The sequence below is a fragment of the Salmo trutta genome, chromosome 5 (genome assembly GCF_901001165.1).
Source record: "Salmo trutta chromosome 5, fSalTru1.1, whole genome shotgun sequence".
Classification (NCBI taxonomy): domain Eukaryota; kingdom Metazoa; phylum Chordata; class Actinopteri; order Salmoniformes; family Salmonidae; genus Salmo; species Salmo trutta.
Window position 1 is genome coordinate 17,553,764 of NC_042961.1, and position 25,575 is coordinate 17,579,338.

Genomic DNA, 25,575 nt, shown 5'->3' on the forward strand with positions numbered 1-25,575 from the left:
AATGTTTCCTCATTTCACATCAATCTACACACAACATCCCATAATGACAAAGCAAAAACAGGTTTATAGAAATGCTTGCAACTGTACTAAAAATTAAAAACTGAAATATCACATTTACATAAGCATTCAGACCCTTTACCCGGTACTTTGTTGAAGCACCTTTGGCAGTGACTACAGCCTAGAGTCTTCTTGGGAATGATGCTACAAGCTTGGAACACCTGTATTTGGGGAGTTTCTCCCATTGTTCTCTGCAGATCCGCTCAAGCTCTGTCAGGTTCGATTGGGAGCGTCGCTGCACAGCTATTTTCGGGTCTCTACAGAGATGTTCGATCGGGTTCAAGTCCGGGCTCTGGCTCGGCCACTCAATGACATTCAGGGACTTGTCCCGAAGCCAGTCCTAGGTTGTTTTGGCTGTGTGCTTAGGGTTGTTGTCCTGTTGGAAGGTGAACCGTTGTCCCAGTCTGAGGTCCTGAGCGCTCCGGAGCAGGTTTTCATTAAGGATCTCACTGTACTTTGCTTCATTCATCTTTACCTCAATCCTGACTAGTCTCCCAGTCCCTGTCACTGAAAAACATCCCCACAGCTGTCACGCCCTGACCATAGAGAGCCTTTTTATTCTCAATTTTGGTTAGGTCGGGGTGTGACTATGGCGGGGGGAGGGGGGGGGGGGGTGTTTCTATGTAGGTGTTTTATATCTATGTTGGCCTGGTATGGTTCCCAATCAGAGGCAGCTGTTTATCGTTGTCTCTGATTGGGGATCATATTTAGGCAGCCAAAACTGTGTTTTGTGGGATCTTGTTTTGAGTTAGTGCATGTAGCACCTCTTATGTTATGGTTAGTTGATTGTTTCCTTTTTGTTTTTTTGTAAGTTTCACTAAATAAAATATGTGGAACTCAGAGCACGCTGCGCCTTGGTCCGTCTCTCCACACAACCGTGACAACAGCATGATGCTGCCACGACCATGCTTCAATGTAGGGATGGTGCCAGGTTTCCTCCAGACATGAAGCTTGGCATTCAGGCCAAAGAGTTCAATCTTGGGTTCATCAGACCAGAAAATCTTGTTTCTCATGGTCTGAGAGTCCCTTAGGTGCCTTTTGGCAAACTCTAAGTGGGCTGTCATGTGCCTTTTACTGAGGAGTGGCTTCCGTCTGGACAAAGGCCTGATTGGTAGAGTACTGCAGAGATGGTTGTCCTTCTGGAAAGTTCTCCCATTTCCACAGAGGAACTCTGGAGCTCTGTCAGAGTGACCATCGGTTCTTGGTCACCTCCCTGACCAAGGCCCTTCTCCCCCGATTGCTCAGTTTGGCCGGGTGGCCAGCTCTAGGAAGAGTCTTGGTGGTTCCAAACTTCTTCCATTTAAGAATGATGGTGGACACTGTGTTCTTGGGGACCTTCAATACTGCAGTATTTTTTCCCCAGATCTGTGCCTCGACACAATCCTGTCTCGGAGCTCTACGGACAATTCCTTATACCTCATGGCTTGGTTTTTGCTCTAACACGCACTGTCAACTGTGGGACCTTATATAGACAGGTGTGTGCCTTTCCAAATCATGTCCAATCAATTGAATTTACCACAGGTGGACTCCAATCAAGTTGTAGACACATGTCAAGGATGATAAATGGAAACAGGATGTACCTGAGCTCAATTTCCTTTTACTTCTTATTTAATTTTGATAAATGTGCAAAAATGTCAAAAAAACTGTTTTTGCTTCATCATTATGGGGCAGTGTGTAGATTGATGAGGGGAAAAAATATTTTATACATTTTAGAATAAGGCTGTAACATAACAAAATGTGGAAAAAGGGAAGTGGTCTGAATACTTTCCAAATGCACCGTATAATCGTGCGCTCTTGCACATACTAATGCAGACCAATCAATAGTGGCTGATTGCAGTGTTTGTAGTCTTCTGGAAAATAGGAATACATAAACCAACAACAGCTTCGGCCCTGGAAGAGAGTGAAGATGCATTAAATGAGTTTATCAGCCTCCTACACACACACACACACACACACACACACACCCACAGGAAGTGTATAGCACTAAGTCGGTTTTAGATCGTTACACAGCGTGATCCATCAGCCCAGTAGACCATGCATGTCCTGCATCATCCTGACTGCCACGCTCACGACAGGCTATTTTTGGGGTAAGACTCATCCCCGTTAACAGGCAAGAAACACACACACACACACACACACACACACACACACACACACACACACACACACACACACACACACACACCACAGAGCTTATGTCAAAAAGCTGAACAGAACTGCACACAGTATCAAGTTTCCTTGCCAATCTTAAAATAATTCCCCTTTTTCGCAATATCCTCAAACTGAAAGGAAATAGTTTACATTTAATCATCTCTCTCTCTCCCTCGCTCTCACTCTCTCCCTCTTCTGCCGTCTCATCTTTCACCTTCTCTGAAGCTCTGAAATCTTTCCAAGATGAGAGGAAAGAGAAGAGAGGAGAAGCAGAGATGAAGGGATGGAGGAAAAGCACAGTGTATGTGTGTGTGTTTGTGTGTGTCTAATTGCATCCCACAGCAGAGATGCAGCATAGCCTTTCAGTACTGTTCATTACTGTGTCTCTATGAGAGAACATATTACTGGATGGTGCTGTGTTACAAAAGACATGACTGGTTTCCTGTATCAGTATCGGGCACCCTGCTGTAAACGCTTCTGTCAGATCCGATAACATTCACAACTCTCACTATCAGTCAAAACAACAACCATTTCATAATTTTAGCAGTTGGCCATTTCTGTTTAACACTGAACACTGAGCTTATTGAGTACATAGTCTGTAGATGTTCACTAGTACTGCAGTGTTAATAGTTATATAATATATTTTGTAATGTGAGTTCCTTACTTTTACTCTTTAGTATTTTCCCTGTTTCTGGCCAGCAACACTGGCAGTCTTTTGAAGTGTTATTATCAGTATTCTGGAGTTGGAATATCACAATATGCGGTGCTAGCTACCCTGGCATTATCTGTACCAGTGACAGATCGGCCTGCCATCCCGCCTGCCACAGTGCTGTACGCATTAACATTAAACAGCTTGGCTGGCCGGATGCCTGTCTCCCCGTCCTCCAAGGATTCAAGGAGACTTGCCAACCATGAAGGAAACTTGGAATACACCTGCCACTGGCACCGCCACTGGCACTCAACAACAAACCTGTGACAAGTGCCATTTCAAGGCCTGATTCATGTCATAACAGCAATACAGGGAATTAAAGGAGAGGATTGTGAAATGAGAACAAAGATTATGCACTTACGTAGTTTGATGCAAGATCTGGGTGGAGATAGTCGATCCCTGAAACATAATTTCAACATAAATTAGTGAGATAATGCTATACATTTTTCCTCAAAGGAATTTAGGTCTTGAGGGGAGATTTTGACCTTTATAAGAAGATCTCAATCAATAAATTGTCACTTATTTTACGTTGTGCTTATTACATTCTAAAGTGGAGCTGGTCGGTACTTGTACATGTCATTCATTCAAAAGGTATTTAGTTCATTAAACATGTGTAGATACCTTGTCGTCATGAACTATAATTAACCACATTAATAAGTGGATGACTAATACCTTTAAATCTGTATTTATAATTGACACATACTGTGTAGTGGCCACCAACTGTTATGAATGGCTACCAACTCTGGTCCTGAATAGCGACAGGCAGTGGTGGAAAAAGTACCCAAATATCATACTTTACAAACACAGTATTTGTGTTTAGGGAGTCCGCCAGATCAGAGGCAGTAGGGATGACAACGCGTTATATTGATAGGTGCGTGAATTTGACCATATTGCTGTCCTGTCTGAGCATGCAAAATGTAGGAAGTACTTTTTGTTGGCAGGGAAATTTACGGAGTAAAAAATACAGAATTTATTTTGTAACGTAGTGGAGTAAAAGTAAAAGTTTAAAAAATATAAATAGTAAAATAAGGTACTGATAGAAAAAAATTACTTAAGTAGTATTAAGTTTTTTTTTACTTAGTTCCTTAACACCACTGGCTACAGGGTATAAAGTAGGGGTATCAAACACAGCCCCTGCAGGTGGTATGACAAAAAAAAGACCTCAATCAACTGTACATTTACATTATTAAAACCAAATTGAAACTGTGTATAAATAATAGTGGATCTACATTATACAGTCTCTTCACTCTGTCCAGCTCACTAACAGTCACCTGAATGAAAGCTAAACAGTCAGAGAGAATCGAAAAATCCCCCCCAAAAACATGGATAGCTGACATTTTGTTTATTGGAAATTTTGACAGTGAGGAAATATAACACATTTTCAGAGTGGCCCTCTGCAAAAATCACTGAAGTTGGAGTCTTATATCTCCCTCACTAACTTTAAGCATCAGCTGTCAGAGCAACTTACCAATCTCTGCAGCTGTACACAGCCCATCTGTAAATAACCCATCCAACTGCCTACCTCATCCCCATATTTGTTTTTGTTTTTCTGCTCTTTTGCACACCAGTATTTCTACTTACACATCCTCATCTGCACATCTATCACTCCAGTGTTAATTGCAAAATTGTAATTACTTCGCCACTATTGGCCTATTTATTGCCTTACCTCCTTACTTCATTTGCACACACTGTATACAGATTTTTCTATTGTGTCATTGACTGTACGTTTGTTTATCCCATGTGTAACTATGTGTTGTTGTTTTTGTCGCACTGCTTTGCTTTATCTTGGCCAGGTCGCAGTTGTTAATGAGAACTTGTTCTCAACTGGCTTACCTGGTTAAATAAAGGTGAAATAAATACAAAAAATAAAAAAAGATAGTGATACGACTTCAACCGTAAGGGCTATACTGGTACCTACCATCGTCCATGATGGCTATGGTGATGCCTCTCCCGGTGTAGCCCAGTCCCCAAGCCTCAGCCACATTGAGGTCCAGTCCGGGGGTCCCATCAGCCTGGCCCGTGTTGATCTAATCAGTCACACAAACAATATGGAGACAGGCCGTGACGCAGGACACCCAGCCGAGCGGCCATTAGATAATTAGTCAACATGGAGGAAGATAGGGGTAAGGAAGGGGGGAGGAAGAGATGAGGTGTGGAGGATGGGAGGGAGGGAGGGGGAGTAAATGTCACGGATATGGCACTTAGCTGGGATCCTACTGCGGAGCGTTTAATCTGACAAGTGGAACAAAGGAAGGCACGTTGGCCCTGGCGGAAAGGAAAGTCACGCTTGCCAGTCTAGGGTAAACACTGGGGGAGGAGGCTGACATAAACAGGGAGATGAGATGGTGTGGGCAATATTGACTAATGAGAAGACTTCATCTCCATAGGAGGAGCAGCAGTGAATATGTCTGTGATCAGTGGTCAGTGAGTAAACAAGTATAACAGAGGCTGATGGCTACTCACCAGATACCACTGTTTGCTGAATAGGGGGTCGGTAATTTTGACGTCAATTTCGTTGATGCTTCTGTAGCCTCGCTTCTGTCGGCCGAAGCCCTCCTGGTCCAACACATTCTTTACCTGAGAAAGGAAATGCAAATATTACACCATGAGCCCTTTATATTCAGAGTAATCTGAATCAATATAGTCAAAATGTATAATTACAACGTACTGCATGTGTATACGGTAACTATACAAGAAACCCACTCATAAACACTTTACCTATAAGTAATTTGCATAACTGTGCGAAGTGTACATTGGAGGGAACTACTTTTAATTTGTTTGAACTTAACATCCATTCAAAGGGAATATTAGATAAGCTGACATACGAAATTGTTTTAAGAAGGTCATACTATAGATTATTTAGCTATTTGATTTTGAATTTTAGGACCCCAACAAAATATACAGTACCAGCCAAAGGTTTGGACACACCTACTCATTCAAGGGTTTTTCTTTATTTTTTACTATTTTCTACATTGTAGAATAATATTGAAGACATCACAACGATGAAATAACACATATGGAATCATGGAGGAACCAAAACATTGTTAAACAAATCCAAATATATTTTAGATGTTAGATTCTTTAAAGTATCCACCCTTTGCCTTGATGACAGCTTTGCACACGCTTGGCATTCTCTCAACCAGTTTCACCTGGAATGCTTTTCCAACAGTTTTGAAGGAGATCTCACATATACTGAGCAGTTGTTGGCTGCTTTTCCTTCACTCTGCACTCCAACTAATCACAAACTATCTCAATTGGGTTGAGGTCGGGTGATTGTGGAGGCCAGGTCATCTGATGCAGCACTCCATCACTCTCCTTCCTGAACAAATAGCCCTTACACAGCCTGGAGGAGTGTTGGGTAATTGTCCTGTTGAAAAACAAATTATAGTCCCACTAAGCGCAAGCCAGATTTGATGGCGTATCGCTGCAGAATACTGTGGTAGCCATGCTGGTTAAGTGTGCCTTGAATTCTAAGTAAATCAATGACAGTGTCACAAGCAAAGCAACCCCACACCATCACACCTCCTCCTCCATGCTTCACTGTGGGAACCAGACATCTGGAGATCATCCGTTCATCTACTCTGCATCTCACAAAGACACAGCGATTGGAACCAAACATCTCAAATTTGGACTCATCAGACCAAATTACAGATTTGTAATGTTCATTGCTCGTGCTTCTTGTCCCAAGCAAGTCTCTTCTTCTTATTGGTGTCCTTTAGTAGTGGTTTCTTTGCAGCAATTCAATCATGAAGGCCTGATTCACACAGTCTCCTCTGAACAGTTGATGTTGAGATGTGTCTGTTACTTGAACTCTGTTAAGCATTTATTTGGGTTCAATTTCTGAGGCATGTAACTCTAATGATCTTATCCTCTGCAGCAGAGGTATCTTTTGGTCTTCCTTTCCTGCGGGGGTCCTCATGAGAGCCAGTTTCATCATAGCGCTTGATGGTTTTTGCGACTGCACTTGAAGAAACTATAAAAGCTCTTGAAATGTTCCAGATTGACTGACCTTCATGTCTTAAAGTAATGATGGACTGTAGTTTCTCTTTGATTATTTGAGCTGTTCTTGCCAATTAGGGCTATCTGATTAGCTCAAACGCATTAAGAAGGAAAGAAATTACACAAATGAACTTTTAACAAGGCCATCTGTTAATTGAAATGCATTCCAGGTGACTACCTCATGAAGCTGGTTGAGAGAATACCAAGAATGTGTAAAACTGTCATCAAGGGAAAGGGTGGATACTTTGAAGAATCTCAAATATTAATTTGTTTCACACTTTTCTGGTTGCTACATGATTCCATATGTGTTAGTTCATAGTTTTGATGTCTTCACTATTATTCTACAATGCGCAAAATTGTAAAAATTAAGAAAAACCCTGGAATGAGTAGGTGGGTCCAAACCTTTGACTGGTACTGTATATAAAACATTTTTTTGATCAAATATAGATTTTGGCCTTTACCACTAAAGCCCATAGAAACGCATTGAATAATACATTCATAAATGGCAAAAAGGACAGTCAAAAAATACATCATAAGGAACAAGGTTTTGAAGTGCCTGTCCTAAATCCAAGAGATATACAGTATATTTTTTAAACATATTTAATTAACCCCTTTTTTTGGGTAGGCACAAAACAAGCTTTATTTTTTTGTTATGTAACTTAGATTGACGCGGTGCAGCAATCGACTCCAGGGGGTTAACATGATTTTTGAATGACTACCTCATCTCTGTACCCCATCCATACAATTATCTGTAAGGTCCCTCAGTCGAGCAGTGTATTTCAAACATAGATTAAACCACAAAGATCAGGGAGGTTTTCCAACGGAATCAAATCCTCGCAAAGAAGGGCACCTATTGGGAGACACTTTAAATAATAATAATAATAATAACCTTACATTGAATATCCCTTTGAGCAAGACAAAGTGAATAATTCGATTTTGGAATGCTGTATCAGTGCACCCCGTTTCTACAAAGATACAGGTGTCCTTCCTAACTCAGTTGCCGGAGAGGAGAAAACCACTCAGGGATTTCACAATGAGGACAATGGTGACTGTAAAACAGCTACAGAGTTTAATGGCTGTGATACGAGAAAACTGAGGATGGATCAACAATATTGTAGTTACTCCACAATACTAACGTAAATGACAGAGTGAAAATGAAGGAAGCCTGTATAGAATAAAAAAAACATTTAAAAAAATGCATCCTGTTTGCAGTAAGGCACTAAAGTAGAACTGCAAAGAATGTGGTAAAGAAATGAATGTTACAGCATGTCCTGAATACAAAGCGTTATGTTTGGTGCAAATCCAACACAACACATCACTGAGTACCACTCTTCATATTTTCAAGCATAGTGGTGGCTGCATCATGTTATGGGTATGCTTATCTTCGGCAAGGACTAGGGAGTTTATTAAGATAAAAAGAAATGGAATATATCTAAGCACAGGCAAAATCCTTGAGGAAAACCTGGTTCAGTCTGCTTTCCAACAGACACTGGGAGACAAATCCACCTTTCAACAGGACAATACCCTAAAACACAAGGCCAAATATACACTGGAGTTGCTTACCAAGACAACATTGAATGTCCCTGAGTGGCCTTGTTAGAGTTTTGACTTAAATCGGCCTGAAAATCTATGGCAAGACTTGAAAATGGCCATCTAGCAATGATCAATAAACAACTTGACAGAGCTTGAAGAATTGTTAAAAGAATAATGTGCAAATATTGAACAATCCAGGTCTGAAAAGCTCTTAAAGACTTACCCAGAAAGACTCACAGCTGTTACCACTGCTAAAGGTGATCTGGCATGTATTGATGTGAATACTTATTTAAATGAGATGTTTCAGTATTTAATTTTCAATAGATTAGGAACATTTTCTAAAAACAAGTTTTCACTTTGTCAGTATTGGATATATTTTTGTTTAATCCATTTTGATTTCAGGCTGTAACAGAACAAAGTGTGGAATAAGTCTAGGGGCATGAATACTTTCTGAAGTCACTGTACATTCATAATGCCCTACCCCGTCCACCTGTGTCTCTAGTGTAGGGATGGAGGGCGGCGTCACATAAATCAACAGGCTAATTCTATTTGTCTCAGTCTGAATCATCTGAATCATACATGCCGTGCAGCTGGGTCCCTACAGTACCCCACACACACACACACACACACACACACACACACGGAAATTTGAAAGAGACTGTTTCAGAGGGTGCCCTGGCAGACAAAATAACTCCCCAATTAGCCTGACAAAGTCCTTGTGTTTGTTCCCATCATCAAAGACACTTTGACTAAAGAGCTTATTTACTGCTGCAACAGGGACACTTTTGCAAAAACAGGATCAACAACAGAGGGTGTTTTTCTTCTCATGATTTCATAAAGATTTACAATGGTGTTTCTAAAGGAGTGGTTTGTTAATATCTGGGTTATATGGTCTGATCTAATCAAGATAAACTAACTGTGGGCACAAACGGTATTCAAGATGAAAGGGAGACATTAATGATCCAGTGAGGGGGCAGTGTGTTTCGCTGGAGGCAATGTAACTTAAGCCTATTTAGTATAAAAGCTAGAGTCCTTAATTGAAACAATAACAAAGGGCCATCTTGCCTCTGTTTTGGTAAGAAGCTGTGGGATGGGCCTGGAGAAGTGTAACCACTCTCAAATTCCTAGACAGAGCTATGGATTCAATGACCGACCATCCATGGTATCAAAAGTATAGTTTTAACCATGTTTTGAGGCAATACAGTCAATGTTCAGATTTACATTGTTTACAAACATTGCAGTAAAAAAAAGCGTTGTGTTTTGATGGGTATGACAGTTGAACTAAGCTCATGAGGCATTCAGAAGTTATATTCTTCAAGAACCAATGGTATACTAAATTAATTTATATGTCCAAAAATGGATGTAGCAACTAAGGATTCTAGCTTTAAGTCCAAAAATCCCATTAGGAAATAATTGAACAGTCAAGCATAAAAAGCAGGTATCTCCACATTGGCAAATGTATTCAAATCTACATGCTTTGTCTATCAATTACTGTACAGCAAAATGCACAATATAATATAAAGCTCAAGTTAATAAAATGGAGTCTGAAAATATCATAACCAATATTGCTACATGAAATTGTGACCTGGCTGAATATTATATTAGACATCATCTAACGGATCAAAGCCTTGAATCCTCTCACTCTAATTGTCATTCTGTCATTCAACTCTGAGGCAGTTAAACTAAGGTAAAGGTATAGCAATGAAAGATGACTCAGACAGTGTCCACAGCCAAATCAAGTGCCTGTACAGTAATGCTTTATATTCTCTCTACAGCTGGGGCTACAGCCTCATTTCCAGACTGGAGTAGGGCTCTCTATCTGGAAGTTATTAGGGAGAGTAAAGGACCTTGCTCTACTTGTCACCAGCTGCTCAAGGACACTAATTTAGTTGGAACTCCTTGCTCAGAATGACTGGTAAAGTACACGGTGCTGTCTTAAGATGAGCTCTATAAATGTACCTCTCTCCAGCTAATAGCTCATCCTCAGATGGAATTTACATTATTTTGCATAATGTCAAGGTAAGTTTCCATCACGGCACTACTACTGAATTCCAAAATCTTTCAACTCCCTTTACAGACTTAAAAATATAACAACTTGCAGCTAATCGCTCAATTTGGCCAAATAGCAATTCAACCACAGCTAGGTTACTTATCACACAGATGTTAAGTTCATTATATTGAGTCAATTCAAACACATTGGGGTTACTTATCACACTGATGTTAAGTTCATAGTATTGAGTCAATTCAACCACATCTAGGTTACTTATCACACTGATGTTAAGTTCATAATATTGAGTCAATTCAACCACAGCTAGGTTACTTATCACACTGATGTTAAGTTCATAATATTGAGTCAATTCAACCACAGCTAGGTTACTTATCACACTGATGTTAAGTTCATAATATTGAGTCAATTCAACCACCGCTAGGTTACTTATCACACAGATGTTAAGTTCATTATATTGAGTCAATTCAAACACATTGGGGTTACTTATCACACTGATGTTAAGTTCATAATATTGAGTCAATTCAACCACTGCTAGGTTACTTATCACACTGATGTTAAAACCTCTCTGGGGTATGTGGGACGCTAGCGTCCCGTGGGACACACTATTCAACAGCCAGTGAAATAGCAGGGCAGCAAATTCAAAACAACAAAAACAACAAAAATCTCATAATTCTAATTTCTCAAACATACAACTATTATATCCCATTTTAAAGATACACTTCTCGTTAATCCAACCACATTGTCTGATTTCAAAAAGGCTTTACGGTGAAAGCATAACATTAGATTATGTTAGGACAGCGCCGAGACAAGAAAAACCACACAGCCATTTTCCAAGCAAGGAGAGGCGTCACAAAAAACAGATATACAGCTAACCTATATATATATATAATCACTAACCTTTGATGAGCTTCATCAGATGGCACTCATAGGACTTCATGTTACACAATACATGTATGTTTTGCTCGATAAAGTTCATATTTATATCCAAAAAACCCATTTTACATTGGTGTGTAATGAAATGTGAAATGTTTGGCCTCCCAAAACTTCTGGTGAATGAGCACATCAATTTACAGAAATACTCATCATAAACGTTGATAAAATATTCAACAGTTATTCAAAGAATTATAGATGCCCTTCTCCTTAATGCAACCGCTGTGTCAGATTTCAAAAAAGCTTTACGGCGAAAGCAAATTTTGCAATAATCTGAGTACAGCGCTCAGATATCAAAACAAGCCATACAGATACCCGCCATTTTGGAGTCAACAGAAATGACAAAAATTACATTAAAAATATTCACTTACCTTTGATGATCTTCATCAGAATGCACTCCAAGGAATCCCAGTTCCACAATAAATGTTTGTTTTGTTTGATAAAGTCCATCATTTATGTCTAAATACCTCCTTTTTGTTCGCGCGTTTAGTCCACTACTCCAAATGCAGGAAGTGCACGCAAAATGTCACGTCGAAAAGTAAAAAAAAGTTATATTTACGTTCGTAGAAACATGTCAAACAATATATAGCATCAATCTTTAGGATGTTTTTATCATAAATCTTCAGTAATATTCCAACCGGACAATTCCAATGTCTTCAAAAAAGAAAAGGAACATAGCTAACTCTCATGTGAGCGTGCGCCTCTGAGCTCATGTCATTTTCTCACTCATCTACTTCCAAGAGCTCTTATTCTCTCCCCATTCACAGTAGAAGCATGAAACAATGTTATAAAGACTGTTGACATCTAGTGGAAGCCTTAGGAAGTGCAAAATGAACCTTAAGTCACTGTATACTGTATAGGCAATCACTTGAAAAACTACAAACCTCAGATTTCCACACTTCCTGGTTGGATTTTTCTCAGGTTTTTGCCTGCCATATGAGTTCTGTTATACTCACAGACATCATTCAAACCGTTTTAGAAACTTCAGAGTGTTTTCCATCCAAATCTACTACTAATATGCATATCCTACCTTCTGAGCCTGAGTAGCAGGCAGTTTAATTTGGGCACGCCTTTCATCCGGACGTCAAAATACTGCCCCCTACCCTAGAGAAGTTAAGTTCATAATATTGAGTCAATATTTTATTTTCAACTGCATGCTTGTTGAATAGAGTCAGATATGCAATGAAAGAAAGTCTTTCCTGAGCTTACTCATGATGGAGAGCTTACCACTCTCCATCATGTGCAAACACACATGATGGAGAGCGGACTAGGCATTGTCCGATGTGTTTTACCACCATAGATAAGGGATCAGCCGTTAAGCATGCTCTTTACAAGGCTAGAGGACACTTATTGTTGGCTTTAAAAGGGACCAAGCCCATAAAACACATCTCTTCTTTCACTGCCTAAGTACCTGTGACAGATAGAGCAGTCCGTTTGGACCCCTGACAATCCTATGTTACAGATAGATGCGAGCAAAACGTTTTGCATTTTGTCACAAAATAATTTTCAGAATCAGAGCATTGTGTTTTCTATCCTGTATACCTTTTCCTTTTGCTAAACTGTCCAACATAGATGGAAAATGGACTAATGTGCACTATATAGCCATTTAATGGAGCCACATAGAACATCTATACCTGGTGACGTAAAAAGGAACGTAAAAGAACCATCCATCTTCCTTCATCTCTCTCCCTCTCTCCTTCCATCTTCCTCCCTCCCTCACCCCCTCCCTCCATCTTCCTTCCTCCTTCCTCCCTCCATACCCCTCCATCCGTCCCCTCCATTATATGACTAGCACTGGTGTTTCCCCTCGAGACAGCCCTCGACCCAGTGTCTCATGTCGCCCACTCACATCATCAGAAGGAGCCCGCGCACAATCACCCTCCCCACGCTCTACTACCCACCTGCTCTCTGCCTGCTCCCTGTTTCTGCCTACTAGAAGCACCACCAAGCAAGGCTTCAAACGCCACCTCATTTCAAAGGGCTGAGCTGTCCTCCATCTTTCTCTCCCTCCCTCTCTCTCTAAATCATCTCTATTTCAGAGCACCAAGATACAGCACATTTAGATGGATTAATTCCCTTCCAACATGGTACTGTCTTAACAACGGAGTGGATTTTTTAGATGTAATGACAAAATTTAGATTTCCACCTAAATAGAGATACCCCAAAGTAACTGCTATTCATGTGTAATTACATGATTCTGACATGCCAAAACATGGTATATCTGGAAAGAACTCATCTGGGAGATTATGAGGAAATTATCAGACGATAGATAGGCATTACATAGTTCAGAATACAAAAGATCAAGCACACACAAAATAACAGTTTTTTAATTTTGAAAGTAATCTTTTATTGACAAGCTATAAGTGAATTATTGATCTCCAGAACTGGAAACACATCAGATGGCTTCCACAACATGTGAATAACATCAGAAAAAATTGGATTGATAGACCTAACAACTAGAAATGGGAAGATGTTTTAGTAAGTGGTGTCAGGTGTGGTTACGGGACTATTCTAGGTGTCCCTAAACCTCTCCAAAGTGGCATATATGTAAATTAGATAATTCCAGTGCTATTACATATTTGTAATCCCTAAATGCTATTTGTTCAGTATAAAAACACAATTTCTACCATATCAACCTCACTCAAATTGTGGTGGTGTTATGGGGTATCCAGGGTACATTCAAGTGTCCTTTCAACCTCTCCAAAGTGTCCGAATGTGGTAATTGCACTGTTGTGCACACTGGATGTGCCAAAAAGTTATTGTTAACTATAAAAATTGAATTTCTGCAACACCAACGTCTCTCAAACATTGTAGGGGTGTCGGAGGACATACAGGGGATATCCAAGTGTTTTCATCATATTTTTCATGTGCAAAGATATAGTCACTCGGTGGACATTCGATGTTGCCATTAAGTTATACATAACAGGATAACATTGACAATAGGCTAGATTTGTTCCTACTAACCTAAGGATTAATTTCATACCCCCCATACAGCTATAGCTCAAACACAGACCAAATTGAACATTACCTTGTAAGATGTTTGCTGTTTGGTCAAAACGTTGTGTAAAATAAACATTTTGACTCTCTGGGCTGGTGATGAATAACGGTAGGTCACAGGCAGACAAAAAAGACATCCACATGATCTGTGGAGTCCCGGCATTCGGTGTGAATCAACGTATTCCGTGTTTATTTAGTTTAATGTTTTAATAGTGTTTAAATAATGCTTTATTCATCTCATATGTATATAGAGTACCAGTCCAAATTTTGGACACACCAAGTCATTCCAAGGTTTTTCTTTATTTTTACTATTTTCTATGTTGTAGAATAATAGTAAAGACATCAAAACTATGAAATAACACATATGGAATCATGTAGTAACCAAATAAGTGTTAAACAAATTAATATTTGAGATTCTTCAAAGTAGCCACCCTTTGCATTGATGACAGCTTTGCACATTCTTGGCCTTTTCTCAACCAGCTCCATGAGGTAGTCACCTGGAATTCATTTCAATTAACAGCCTTGTTAAAAGTACATTTGTGGAATTTATTTTCTTCTTAATGCGTTTGAGCCAATCAGTTGTGTTGTGACAAGGTAGGGGTGGTATACAGAAGATAGCCCTATTTGGAAAAAGACCAAGTCCATATTATGGCAAGAACAGCTCAAATAATCAAAGAGAAATGACAGTCCATCATTACTTTAAAACATGAAGGTCAGTCAATACAGAACATTTCAAGAACTTTGAAAGTTTCTTCAAGTGCAGTCGCAAAAACCATTAAGCTCTACGATGAAAATGGCTCTCATGAGGACCACAACAGGAAAGGAAGTCCCAGAGTTATCTCTGCTGCAGAGGATAAGTTCATTAGTTACCGGCCTCAGAAATTCCATGCCAAATAAATGCTTCAAAGAGTTCAGGTAACAGAAACATCTCAACATCAACAGTTCAGAGGAGACTGTGTGAATTATTGCTAATAAACCACAACTAAAGGACACCAATAAGAAGAAGAGACTTGCTTGGGCCAAGAAACACAAGCAATGGACATTAGACCGGTGGAAATCTGTCCTTTGTTCTTTGTTCTTGGTCTGATGAGTCCAAATTTGAGATTTTTGGTTCCAACCGCCGTGTCTTTGTGAGACGCAGAGTAGGTGAACGGATGATCTCTACATGTCTGGTTCCCACCGTGAAGCTTGGAGGATGAGGTGTGATGGTGTGGGGGTGCTTTGCTGGTGATAGTGTCAGTGATTTATTTAGAAGAATTCATGGCACACTTAAACAGCATGGCTACCACAGAATTCTGCAGCGATACGCCATCCCATCTGGTTTGCGCTTAGTGGGACTATCATTTGTTTTTCAACAGGACAATGACCCAACACACTTCCAGGCTGTGTAAGGGCTATTTGACCAAGAAGGAGAGTGTTGGAGTGCTGCATCAGATGACCTGGCCTCCACAATCACCCGACCTCAACTCAAGTGAGGTGGTTTGGGATCAGTTTGACTGCAGAGTGAAGGAAAAGCAGCCAAGTGCTCAGCATATGTAGGAACTCCTTCAAGACTGTTGGAAAAGAATTCCAGGTGAAGCTGGTTGAGAGAATGCCAAGCGTGTACAAAGCTGTCATCAAGGCAAAGGGTGGATACTTTTAAGAATCTCAGGTATAAAATATATTTTGATTTGTTGAACATTTTTTTGGTTACTACATGATTCCATATGTGTTATTTCATAGTTTTGATGTCTTCATTATTATTCTACAATGTAGAAAATAGTAAAAAATAAAGAAAATCCCTTGAATGAGTATGTGTCCAAACTTTTGAATGGTACTGTATGTATATACTGTATTCTATTCTACTGTACTTTAGTCAATGCCATTCCGACATTGCTCGATCTAATGTTTCTATCTTTCTTAATTCCATTATTTTACTTTTAGATTTGTGTGTATTATTGTGAATCATTTTTAGATACTACTTTACTGTTAGATACTACTGCACTGTTGGGGCTAGGAAACCAAGCATTTCCCTACACATCTGCTAAATATATGTATGTGACCAATACAATTTGATTTGATGTATGCTTTACAATCCTAACCGGAATGTAGGTAGCAGCCATTTTGAAATGAGGTCATCGGCTCGGCCTGCTCTTATACACTCGTATACCCATATAAGTCATACCAAAGATTTTAAGGCACAAATCAATAGCCAAGACACTTTGCTTTCCGCAGACACCCTGCTTTTGCAGATCGTTCTCATACCAGACTGAATTGAATAAAAAAAATCAAATAGGGTACTTTACATTTAAGAGGATAAAGTACAAAGATAGAGCACCTTTTATATTCATGGTCAGAAATGTAGCCCTATGGATTATAACTGAAAGGTCATGTTCCTCAGGTGGAACAAATGAGAGGTTTATACCAAGACATGAATGAACAGGGAAGAGGGATAATGTCAAAATGAAGACACAAGCAGACATGTGTCACAGACCTGTCTGTAGTTAGCTTGAGGAAGGAGTAGCCCTTAACCACAGATCTAGGTTAACATTGTCCTACCCCCAATCCTAATCATTTCTATTAGAGGGATGGAAAAATATCTGATCCTGTATCAGTGGTTAAGGAAAACTCAGAGATAACAGAGCTGTGTGTATAAACCAACCTCCACTTTTTACCCGAGGACATAAACAGAATCTAATCAATACTCTACTTCAGTCAATAGGGCCACTAGACAATCTGTTGGTTTTCTAAGGAACCTGTAAGATCGTGATTACTCCTAATGTCTTCGTAAATGTATTTTCAGAGGCTCATAAATTCAACAAAATTGCACCTTCTTAGGTATCCATTTTTTATAATTCAGAATAACAACTAGAACCTAAAATAATTGTATGTGGTCTTCCCTAGCACAAGAGTGGCAAAAAGGAAAGTTATAGAAAATTGCTTTCAAAGTAATCGAAGGGGATTCTATCTGGGTCATCCTCCACAATACAACCCATTGTCCTAGGAGAAACACTCAAAGCACAACAGGAGAACAAGGTAGTAATACTTTAAAAGAGACAGAGGCAGCAACAATGTGCAGCTAAACTCTCCCACCATTTCAGAACCACAGAAAGCTGAAATCCATAACTACAGGACTACATATGAGCATGTCAAGCAGAGAGCATCCTAGATGTAGAGCTTACGGGTTTTACACTATATTTCCGCCCTGCGGGAATCAAATTAACATAATAAAAAAATCCCATATACATCTGTCAGTTTAACCTCTACAGGATCGGTGTGTCCTCACGGGACAGTTGAGCTAACGTAGGCTAATGTGATTAGCATGAGGTTGTAAGTAAGATGAACATTTCCCAGGACATAGACATATCTGATATGGGCAGAAAGCTTAAATTCTTAATTTAACTGCACTGTCCAATTTACAGTAGCTATTACAGTGAAAGAAAATCATAGTATTGTTTGAGGAGAGTGCACAATTATGAACTTGAAAATGTATTAATAAACCAATTAGGTACATTTGAGCAATCTTGATACAACATTTTGAACAGATATGCAATGGTTCATTGGATGAGTCTAAAACTTTGCATATATACTGCTGCCATCTAATGGACAAAATAATACATTAGGGCCTTTCTCTTGCATTTCAAATATGATAGTACAACAACAACAAAAACGCATGTTTTTTTCTTTGTATTATCTTTTACCAGATTCATTGTATTATATTCTCCTACATTAACCTGTCTGGGAACGTGGCCCACCATAGTCAACAGCCAGTGGAATCGCGTCGCGCGAAATACAAATACCTCTATATGCTATAACTTAAATTTCTCAAACACATGACTATTTTACACCATTTTATAGATACACCTCTCCTGAATCGAACCACGTTGTCCGATTTCAAAAAGGCTTTACAGCAAAAGCAAAACATTAGATTATGTTAGGAGAGTACCCTGCCAAAAAAAATCACACTGCCATTTTCAAAGCAACTAGCATGCATCACAAATACCCAAAACACAGCTAAATACAGCACTAACCTTTGACAATCTTCATCAGATGACACTCCTAGGATATCATGTTACACAATACATGCATTTTTTTGTTCGATAAAGTTCATATTTATATATAAAAACAGCATTTTACATCGGCGCGTGACGTTCAGAAAATATTTTCCCTCAAATGCTTCCGGTGAATCAGCGCTACAATTTAAAAAATTACTATTCGAAAACATTGTTAAAATGTAATATTGTCATTCAAAGAATTATAGATTAACATCTCGTGAATGCAACCGCATTGCCAGATTTAAAAATAACTTTACTGGGAAATCACACTTTGCAATAAACGACGTGGTATGCTCAGAAAAATAGGCTAGGCGATACATGTTAGCGCCATCTTGGAACCATCTAAAATCAAATATACTATTGTAAATATTCCCTTACCTTTGATTATCTTCATCAGAAGGCACTTCCAGGAATCCAAGGTCCACAACAAATGTAGTTTTGTTCGATAGTCCCAATAGTTCCTTCTTGTTAGCGTGTTCCGAAGGCTACTCATAATGTACTGAAGCGCTCGGGACTTGTCGTCACGAATGTGCAAAAAATATATATTTACGTTCGTTCAAACATGTCAAACGTTGTATAACATAAATCTTTAGGGCCTTTTTCAACCAGAGCTTCAATAATATTCAAGGCGGACGATTGCATTGTCTTACTAAACGTTTCGGAACAAAAGGGTTCCCATGGGCGCCCGCGTCATAGTAGTAATGACCATCCCCCTGTGACCAACTTCCCAAGCCTCTCTTTGGGTCAGTTTCTACCATAGAAGACTCAAACCACTTTGTAAAGACTGTTGACATCTAGTGGAAGCCTTAGGAAGTGCTAAATGATTAATAAGTCCCTGTGTGTTTCAATGACAAAGGCTTGAAAGTGATTCCACACATCAGATTTCCACTTCCACATCAGATTTCCACTTCCTGTTAGGATTTGTCTCAGGGTTTTGACTGCCATATGAGTTCTGTTATACTCACAGACACCATTCAAACAGTTTTAGAAACTTTAGAGTGTTTTCTATCCAAATCTAATAATTATATGCATATTCTAGTTACTGGGCAGGAGTAGTAACCAGATTAAATCGGGTAAATACTGTCGTGCAAATACTGCCCCCTATCCCCAACAGGTTTTAATGTCACATTTCCACAAACTTCAAAATGTTTCCTTTCAAATGGTATCAAGAATATGCATATCCTTGCTTCAGGTCCTGAGCTACAGGCAGTTAGATTTGGGTATGTCATTTTAGGTGAAAAAAAAGAAGAAAAAAAAAGGGCGGATCCTTAAGAGGTTGCACTTCCGCATCTGGGGTGAAAGATGACAGAGCTAGAGCGGTGATTGTCAGACCATAAGATATCCCAAAAATCGGTCTTCTCACAAAATCGTCTGTAGCGTCCTAACAGTTTTGCCTAACTATTATGGAAAGATGAGACTCTCTATGACCCCCACAAGTGTCTGAAGCTGCTTGGTTTTTTTCTCAAGCGTTCCCGGAAGTCTTGTGATGTTGTGCCTCTGGGTTTAGAAACTCTGTGGTTAGATTTGGGTCATCTTCGACAAAATTGCTTTCACCCATAAACATAGAAATTTCATGCAATATGAAGATGGAAAATTGTCATGCTATCTTCCTGATAAAAGCATCCCATTCATGAAGAAGTATTGATATTCTGCTCTTCTTTTACATTTCTAAATGAAATCTGCAGTAGTTTTGAGGTCATTTCCATATGCTTGGTATAACCTACTTTTGGTGCCTATTTTCTGTAGGCATTATATATCCAAGTCAGTAACCAGGGGCTGTCTATGCCTTTTTCACCTTTAGATCTATGTGAATAAATGCGGCTAGATTGAAAGAAAGGTGCAAAACCAATTTCTCAGTTTGACATGAAACATGAGATTAAAAAGAAGTGCATTATGTTTAAGTGTTATATTTAATTTAAGAACTGAATTAATACTTTCCTTGTGGCACGGGCTGGATGGAATAATACTGTGTAGCTTTCTGAAGTGATTATGTATGCTACTATAAGAAATCACATGGACTTCAGCACTAAACACACAAGTGGCATGACTAACATCGGTTTTAATCATAGCTTGTTACAGCCCAAGCCTCCCCTAATCATCATATTCATACTGCACAAGAATGAGTGATTTAAAAAATAACACTGTATGCAAAGACAAGATAATACCTTTGATAGATAAACTTGTTAGGGGCTGGGTATGTCCCTTGAGGAGCTAGCCTCAAATTGTAATCATTTTTTCGGAGTGGCGGGGGAACTGGGCCCGTTTCCATGGGAACCTGGGTGTCTGTGTGTGCGTGTGTGCGTGTGTGCGTGTGTGCATGTGTGCATGTGTGCGTGTGTGCATGCGTGCATGCGTGCATGCGTGTGCGTGTGTGTGCGCGTGTGTGTTTTACTTACCCTGCGGTCTTTCTCCAGACGCTGTCTGTGGCGAAGGCTGCGTTTGCTCCTCCTCTGAGGGGTGTCCTGGGGGTAGAAGTGAAAAAGGCCCTCTCCAAAGGGAAGCTGGGAAAGAGAGAGAATAATGGCGTGGGAGAAGGAAAGAAAGAGAGAGGGAAGGTTTGAGTGAGAAAGTGTTTGAGAGAGAAGGAACGTAGAGAGTGGGAGAAGAAAGAGATGAAGTGATGGAAAGAAAAATGGGGGAATGAGAGAGAGCGGTTGATGGAGGCACAGAGAATGATGGAGGAAGGAGACAGGTGAGAGAGGAAAGATTATATATATATAGAAAGTAATGGAGTGAATGACAGAATGGAAAGAGGGGGAGAGAGAGAGATAGAAAGAGAGAGAGAGAGAGAGAGAGAATCACTCCATTCTGTGGAATCACAGGGTCTATTTTAAGAAAGTGTGCACTGCTGGAATGAACTACAATAAATCACAGAGGGAAGAAATGAGATGCATGGTACGAGCAGTGCCTAAGGCTCCCTAGTCAGATTAAAGACCTCCATACGCTGTAATAAAGGCTGGGGTGCCAGGTCACAGTTTTCAATGAAACCCAGTCTAATGTGTCTGTCTGATCTATGTGAATCAGTATGTTTATGCAGCTATGGTAATGTATGGTTACCAGGGTCCACTGCACGCAGCCATCGTACAATACAGTAAGACTGGCAGTAAATAGCCGTTGTGAGAGGATGTTCAAGAGTAAATCCTGGCTTCCCTTTTCACAGGATGTTATGTACAGTAAATGCTGGTGATTCAAAGTAAACATTAGGGAATTGGCTTAATGTGTGTGTGTCACTGCACAGATATTGTTTATTGGTGTGTGTGCTATGGAGACAAACATAGCTGGAGATTACATAATCTAGAGAAGGTGTATGTGTGAAGCAGTGAAAGAGTGGATGGAGGGGGATAGCCTACTGTATGGAAGTGTCTACAAGGAGAAAGACTAGCAAGCAGACACTTTCAGAAACCAGTTAGAGATTCGGCCATTAAACCTCCGTCAAAACAACACACATTCAGTATCTAATCATGCCTGTCAAACTACACATCAAATCTTCGGTAGCCAAGAGGGACATGCCATTATTTTGAATGCCGAAGTGAAAATCTTAATTCACAAAACCACAATAACCTCGATTTTTATGCTTCGCCTCAGTGCCTTGCTCCCCAGCCAATTGCACCCACGCTCTTATTCTGACATCTGACAAGGCCGTTCAGTCAGGGGGATCATTTTTCCTGTTGAGACATCAATGGCTGCTTAAGGTGTTTGATGTGTGATGACAAGGCCTGCATTCACTGGGCTGTTTAAGAGCATTGGGCCAGTAACCGAATTGCTCCTGTAAGTCGCTCTGGATAAGAGTGTCTGCTAAATTACTAAAATTATAATTATAAACTGCCATGTCTGAAGACAAAGTATTCTGCTGGTTTCTGATCAAATTGTTTTCTACATTGAAAATTCAGTGAATTGATTTATGATAAAGTGTATGAAGAGTATTCAGACTTTATAAACTGACTCTTATTTAAATCATCTTGCTGACCCGGAAAATGCTCAGTCTCAGTGTATGGAACAAACACACAAATGCAGTGTAGGCCTACTTGACACCTTGGCATGTATTCCAAAACAAAGCACCAGTGCACAAGCAATTGAACATGCGTGTGCAATATAAGCTCAATGAATGGGCTCAAGGATAAGAACTTACTCAGGCTTTCACATAGTGAAAGGATCTTCTGTGGTCACACGTTATTTGGATAGTCCGGACTTTCCATAAGTAGATGCTCTACAGATGGTCATACTGTCAACAAACTATATTTTGATAAGCAACTGCTTGCTAAGGTTACGGTTAGGGTTAGGTTTAGAATAAGGTTAAAGGCTAAGGTTAGGGTAAGGGTTAAGTTTAGGGTTAGGATGAGGGTTAAGGTTAGGGTTAGTAGAAAGTTAGTTGAAATGTTACTGATAGTCTGTAGAGCATCTACAGATGGACTATCCCAAAAGAGTGTTACATATTCTGTTAGCAGGTTTGCATGTGTGAGAACATAGTGACCTGATCAGAATCCTTATATTTATTCCTTAGATTATATCCGTATGTTTTTTCAACCCTGAAGAAGGCACTCTGTGCTGATACGTTGGTTAGATGTACCCATTAAATTGTTGGGAGCATATTCAGAGTGTGACATTTTCTTATTTTTTTATATAGTTTACCCTCCGTTAGTCAGTACCTCTACAACATTTTTTGGGTGTGTGTCAGCTCAGGTAGCCTAGAGTGTTGGGCCCATAACCAAAAGGTTGCTGGTTAGAATCCCGGAGCGAAAAAGGTGGATAAATCTGACTTTCTGCCCTTGAACAAGGCAGTTAACTTCCAACAACTGCTCCCTGGGTGCCGATGACGTCGATTAAGGCAGCCCCCCGCACCTCTCTGATGGGGTGGTCTAAATGCGGAAGACACATTTCAGTTAAATGAATTCAGTTGTGCAACTGACCTGTTTCACCCTCTACCACCACTGTGATTATTATTATTTGACCCAGTTGGCCATCTATGAACGTTTGAACATCTTGGCCATGTACTGTTATAATCTCCACCCGGCACAGTCAGAAGAGGCCACCCCTCATAGCCTGGTTCCTCTCTAGGTTTCTTCCTAGGTTCCTGCCTTTCTAGGGAGTTTTTCCTAGCCACTGTGCTTCTACATCTGCATTGCTTGCTGTTAGGGGTTTTAGGCTGGGTTTCTGTATAGCACTTTGTGACATCAGCTGATGTAAAAGGGCTTTATAAATACATTTGATTGATTGATTGATTGATTGATTGATTGATTATAGTGTTAGACAGAGACCTATATTTATGAACTGACAACAACTATATTTTTAGGCTGAGGCTATAGGTCATCAACTAACTAAATTAGTTTTCAATGATGTCTTGAGTGGGCAGAGTCCTCAAGGATGATCCCAGTGTAACTGATGTTAGGCTGCTATTAGCCTGCCCTAATTCACATAATCTATTCAGGCCACATTTATCATTTCCAAAATTACTGGGGACCAAGAAATGTACTGGCAATGTGGTGGCAGTTTAGGAACAAATGTAACTGTTTGACAGTTTCAGTGATAGCATTCGAAGAAAATGTTAGAATATAGCAGAAATTTAGGATGACGACATATTGATGTATCGAATATGAAGATTAGGCGACATAAACAGAGATATGATGTAACAAAATAAATGATCGAGATCAACTTAATTGACGGTCGTCTGAAAAACAAAACAAATAGGCCTAGTCATATTTCAAATAATATGCTATATATTAAAAACATGTAACTGAAGTCAAAACAAGTATTTATGTTTGAAAAATAATAGCCCAAATAATATTTATAATATTCTAGGCCATTTAGAAAAGAAAAATAACAATGGGAATATTATTTTTTTCAAGGGTAGTTTAGCGACAAAAACTGGGCATGTTCATCAATGAAAATCGAATTAGCCTACATGATGCTAATTTCCTGCACATAATAGCCTAACGTTACGACTTACCTTCCTGGAGCTTTGAAACCCGTGCTCCGTTGCAAGTTGGTGCGCTTCATCGTGTGCGCCTTCATGCAATTGAACCAAGAGATGATTTGTAAAGATCCCTTCCTCCGTGGCTTGTGTTGCATGAACCAGCGAGTTTAGTAATATCAATCCAACTGCTGTCCCATATCTGAGAGATCCGAGCATCATGGCTTGTATCAGGGTGCCTGTCGGAGTGAATTCTTCGGGCGGGATGCTCCTCTGAAGAGATGTCTGAATCAGACCTTTTGGGGATACATCTCCTAGGCTGCTGAGGGCTAGTGGAAGTTGGACCGTCCTTCGGGTTTTAGCGTCTCTTTGCTGTGTGGGCGATGCTACGAGACCAGTCGACGGGTGGTTGTGTTTCAGACCAAACCTGCATCCTCAGCTCTCTCCTTCTTCATCTATCATTTATCAGCTCCTCCGTTCAGGTCCTCTCCGCGTGACGTTCCACCAATCGGCGCCGGCGGGTGTGTCTCCCTCCTCTCTTCCTCTCTCTCAGCTCTAGCGAGTCTTAGTGGAGAGGAGTAGGACACTTTCAGGACACTGGAGAATTCCTTCTCTGGTCAGATTTGGTGGTGAATACCTAAGTAGGAAAAGCCTGGTAGGAAAGCCCTGAATAGAAACACCTACAGCAACTCGTTCTACATGGTCCTCCTTAAATAACTTTGTGTATGATTCCTTGCTTTATTAGACCCCTGGTGTGCAGAAAATTACACCAGTGTCCAAGTACAGTGCCAGGCATAAACATTGGCTGCATTTTAGTCATTTAGCAGACGCTCTTATCCAGAGCGACTTACAGCTGCAATTACAGTTAAGTGCTTTGCTCAAGGGCACATCGACAGGTTTTTCTCTTAGTTGGCACTGGGATTTGAATCAGTGACATTTCGGTTACTATCCCAACACTCTTAACTGCTAGGCTACTATCCCAACACTCTTAACTGCTAGGCCAGCCCATATAGACTTTGTAGCCTTGGTTATAAAAAAGGTAGTGCCTCAATTATTTGTCTTATGCACAAGGATGTAGACTGTAGCCTATACTTGAATGGACAACATATTTTACTGCAATATGGTGAAGGGCTGTGGTCTCTATGTGAGCAGCTGGTTCTTAGAAACAGGGGAACATGACAGCTTCTCCTGCAGCTGAGCACCAGAGAGGGAGGAATGAAAATGTTGGAACAGAGAAGAGAAGACTGTA

General features: G+C 40.0%; 1 protein-coding gene across 1 annotated transcript in view; it reads right to left on the reverse strand.

Moving 5' to 3' along the window:
* Positions 1-24,784, reverse strand: part of pcsk2 (proprotein convertase subtilisin/kexin type 2) — a 74,324-nt gene extending 49,540 nt beyond the window's left edge. The window contains exons 1-5 of the mRNA XM_029752739.1: positions 24,363-24,784; positions 20,815-20,919; positions 5,381-5,494; positions 4,836-4,944; positions 3,279-3,316 (exon numbers count right to left, since the gene is read on the reverse strand). Coding sequence (XP_029608599.1) covers positions 3,279-3,316; positions 4,836-4,944; positions 5,381-5,494; positions 20,815-20,919; positions 24,363-24,548 — 552 coding nt within the window. The 5' untranslated portion in view covers positions 24,549-24,784. The remainder of the gene's footprint in view (positions 1-3,278; positions 3,317-4,835; positions 4,945-5,380; positions 5,495-20,814; positions 20,920-24,362) is intronic.
* Positions 24,785-25,575: the final 791 nt, after the last annotated feature.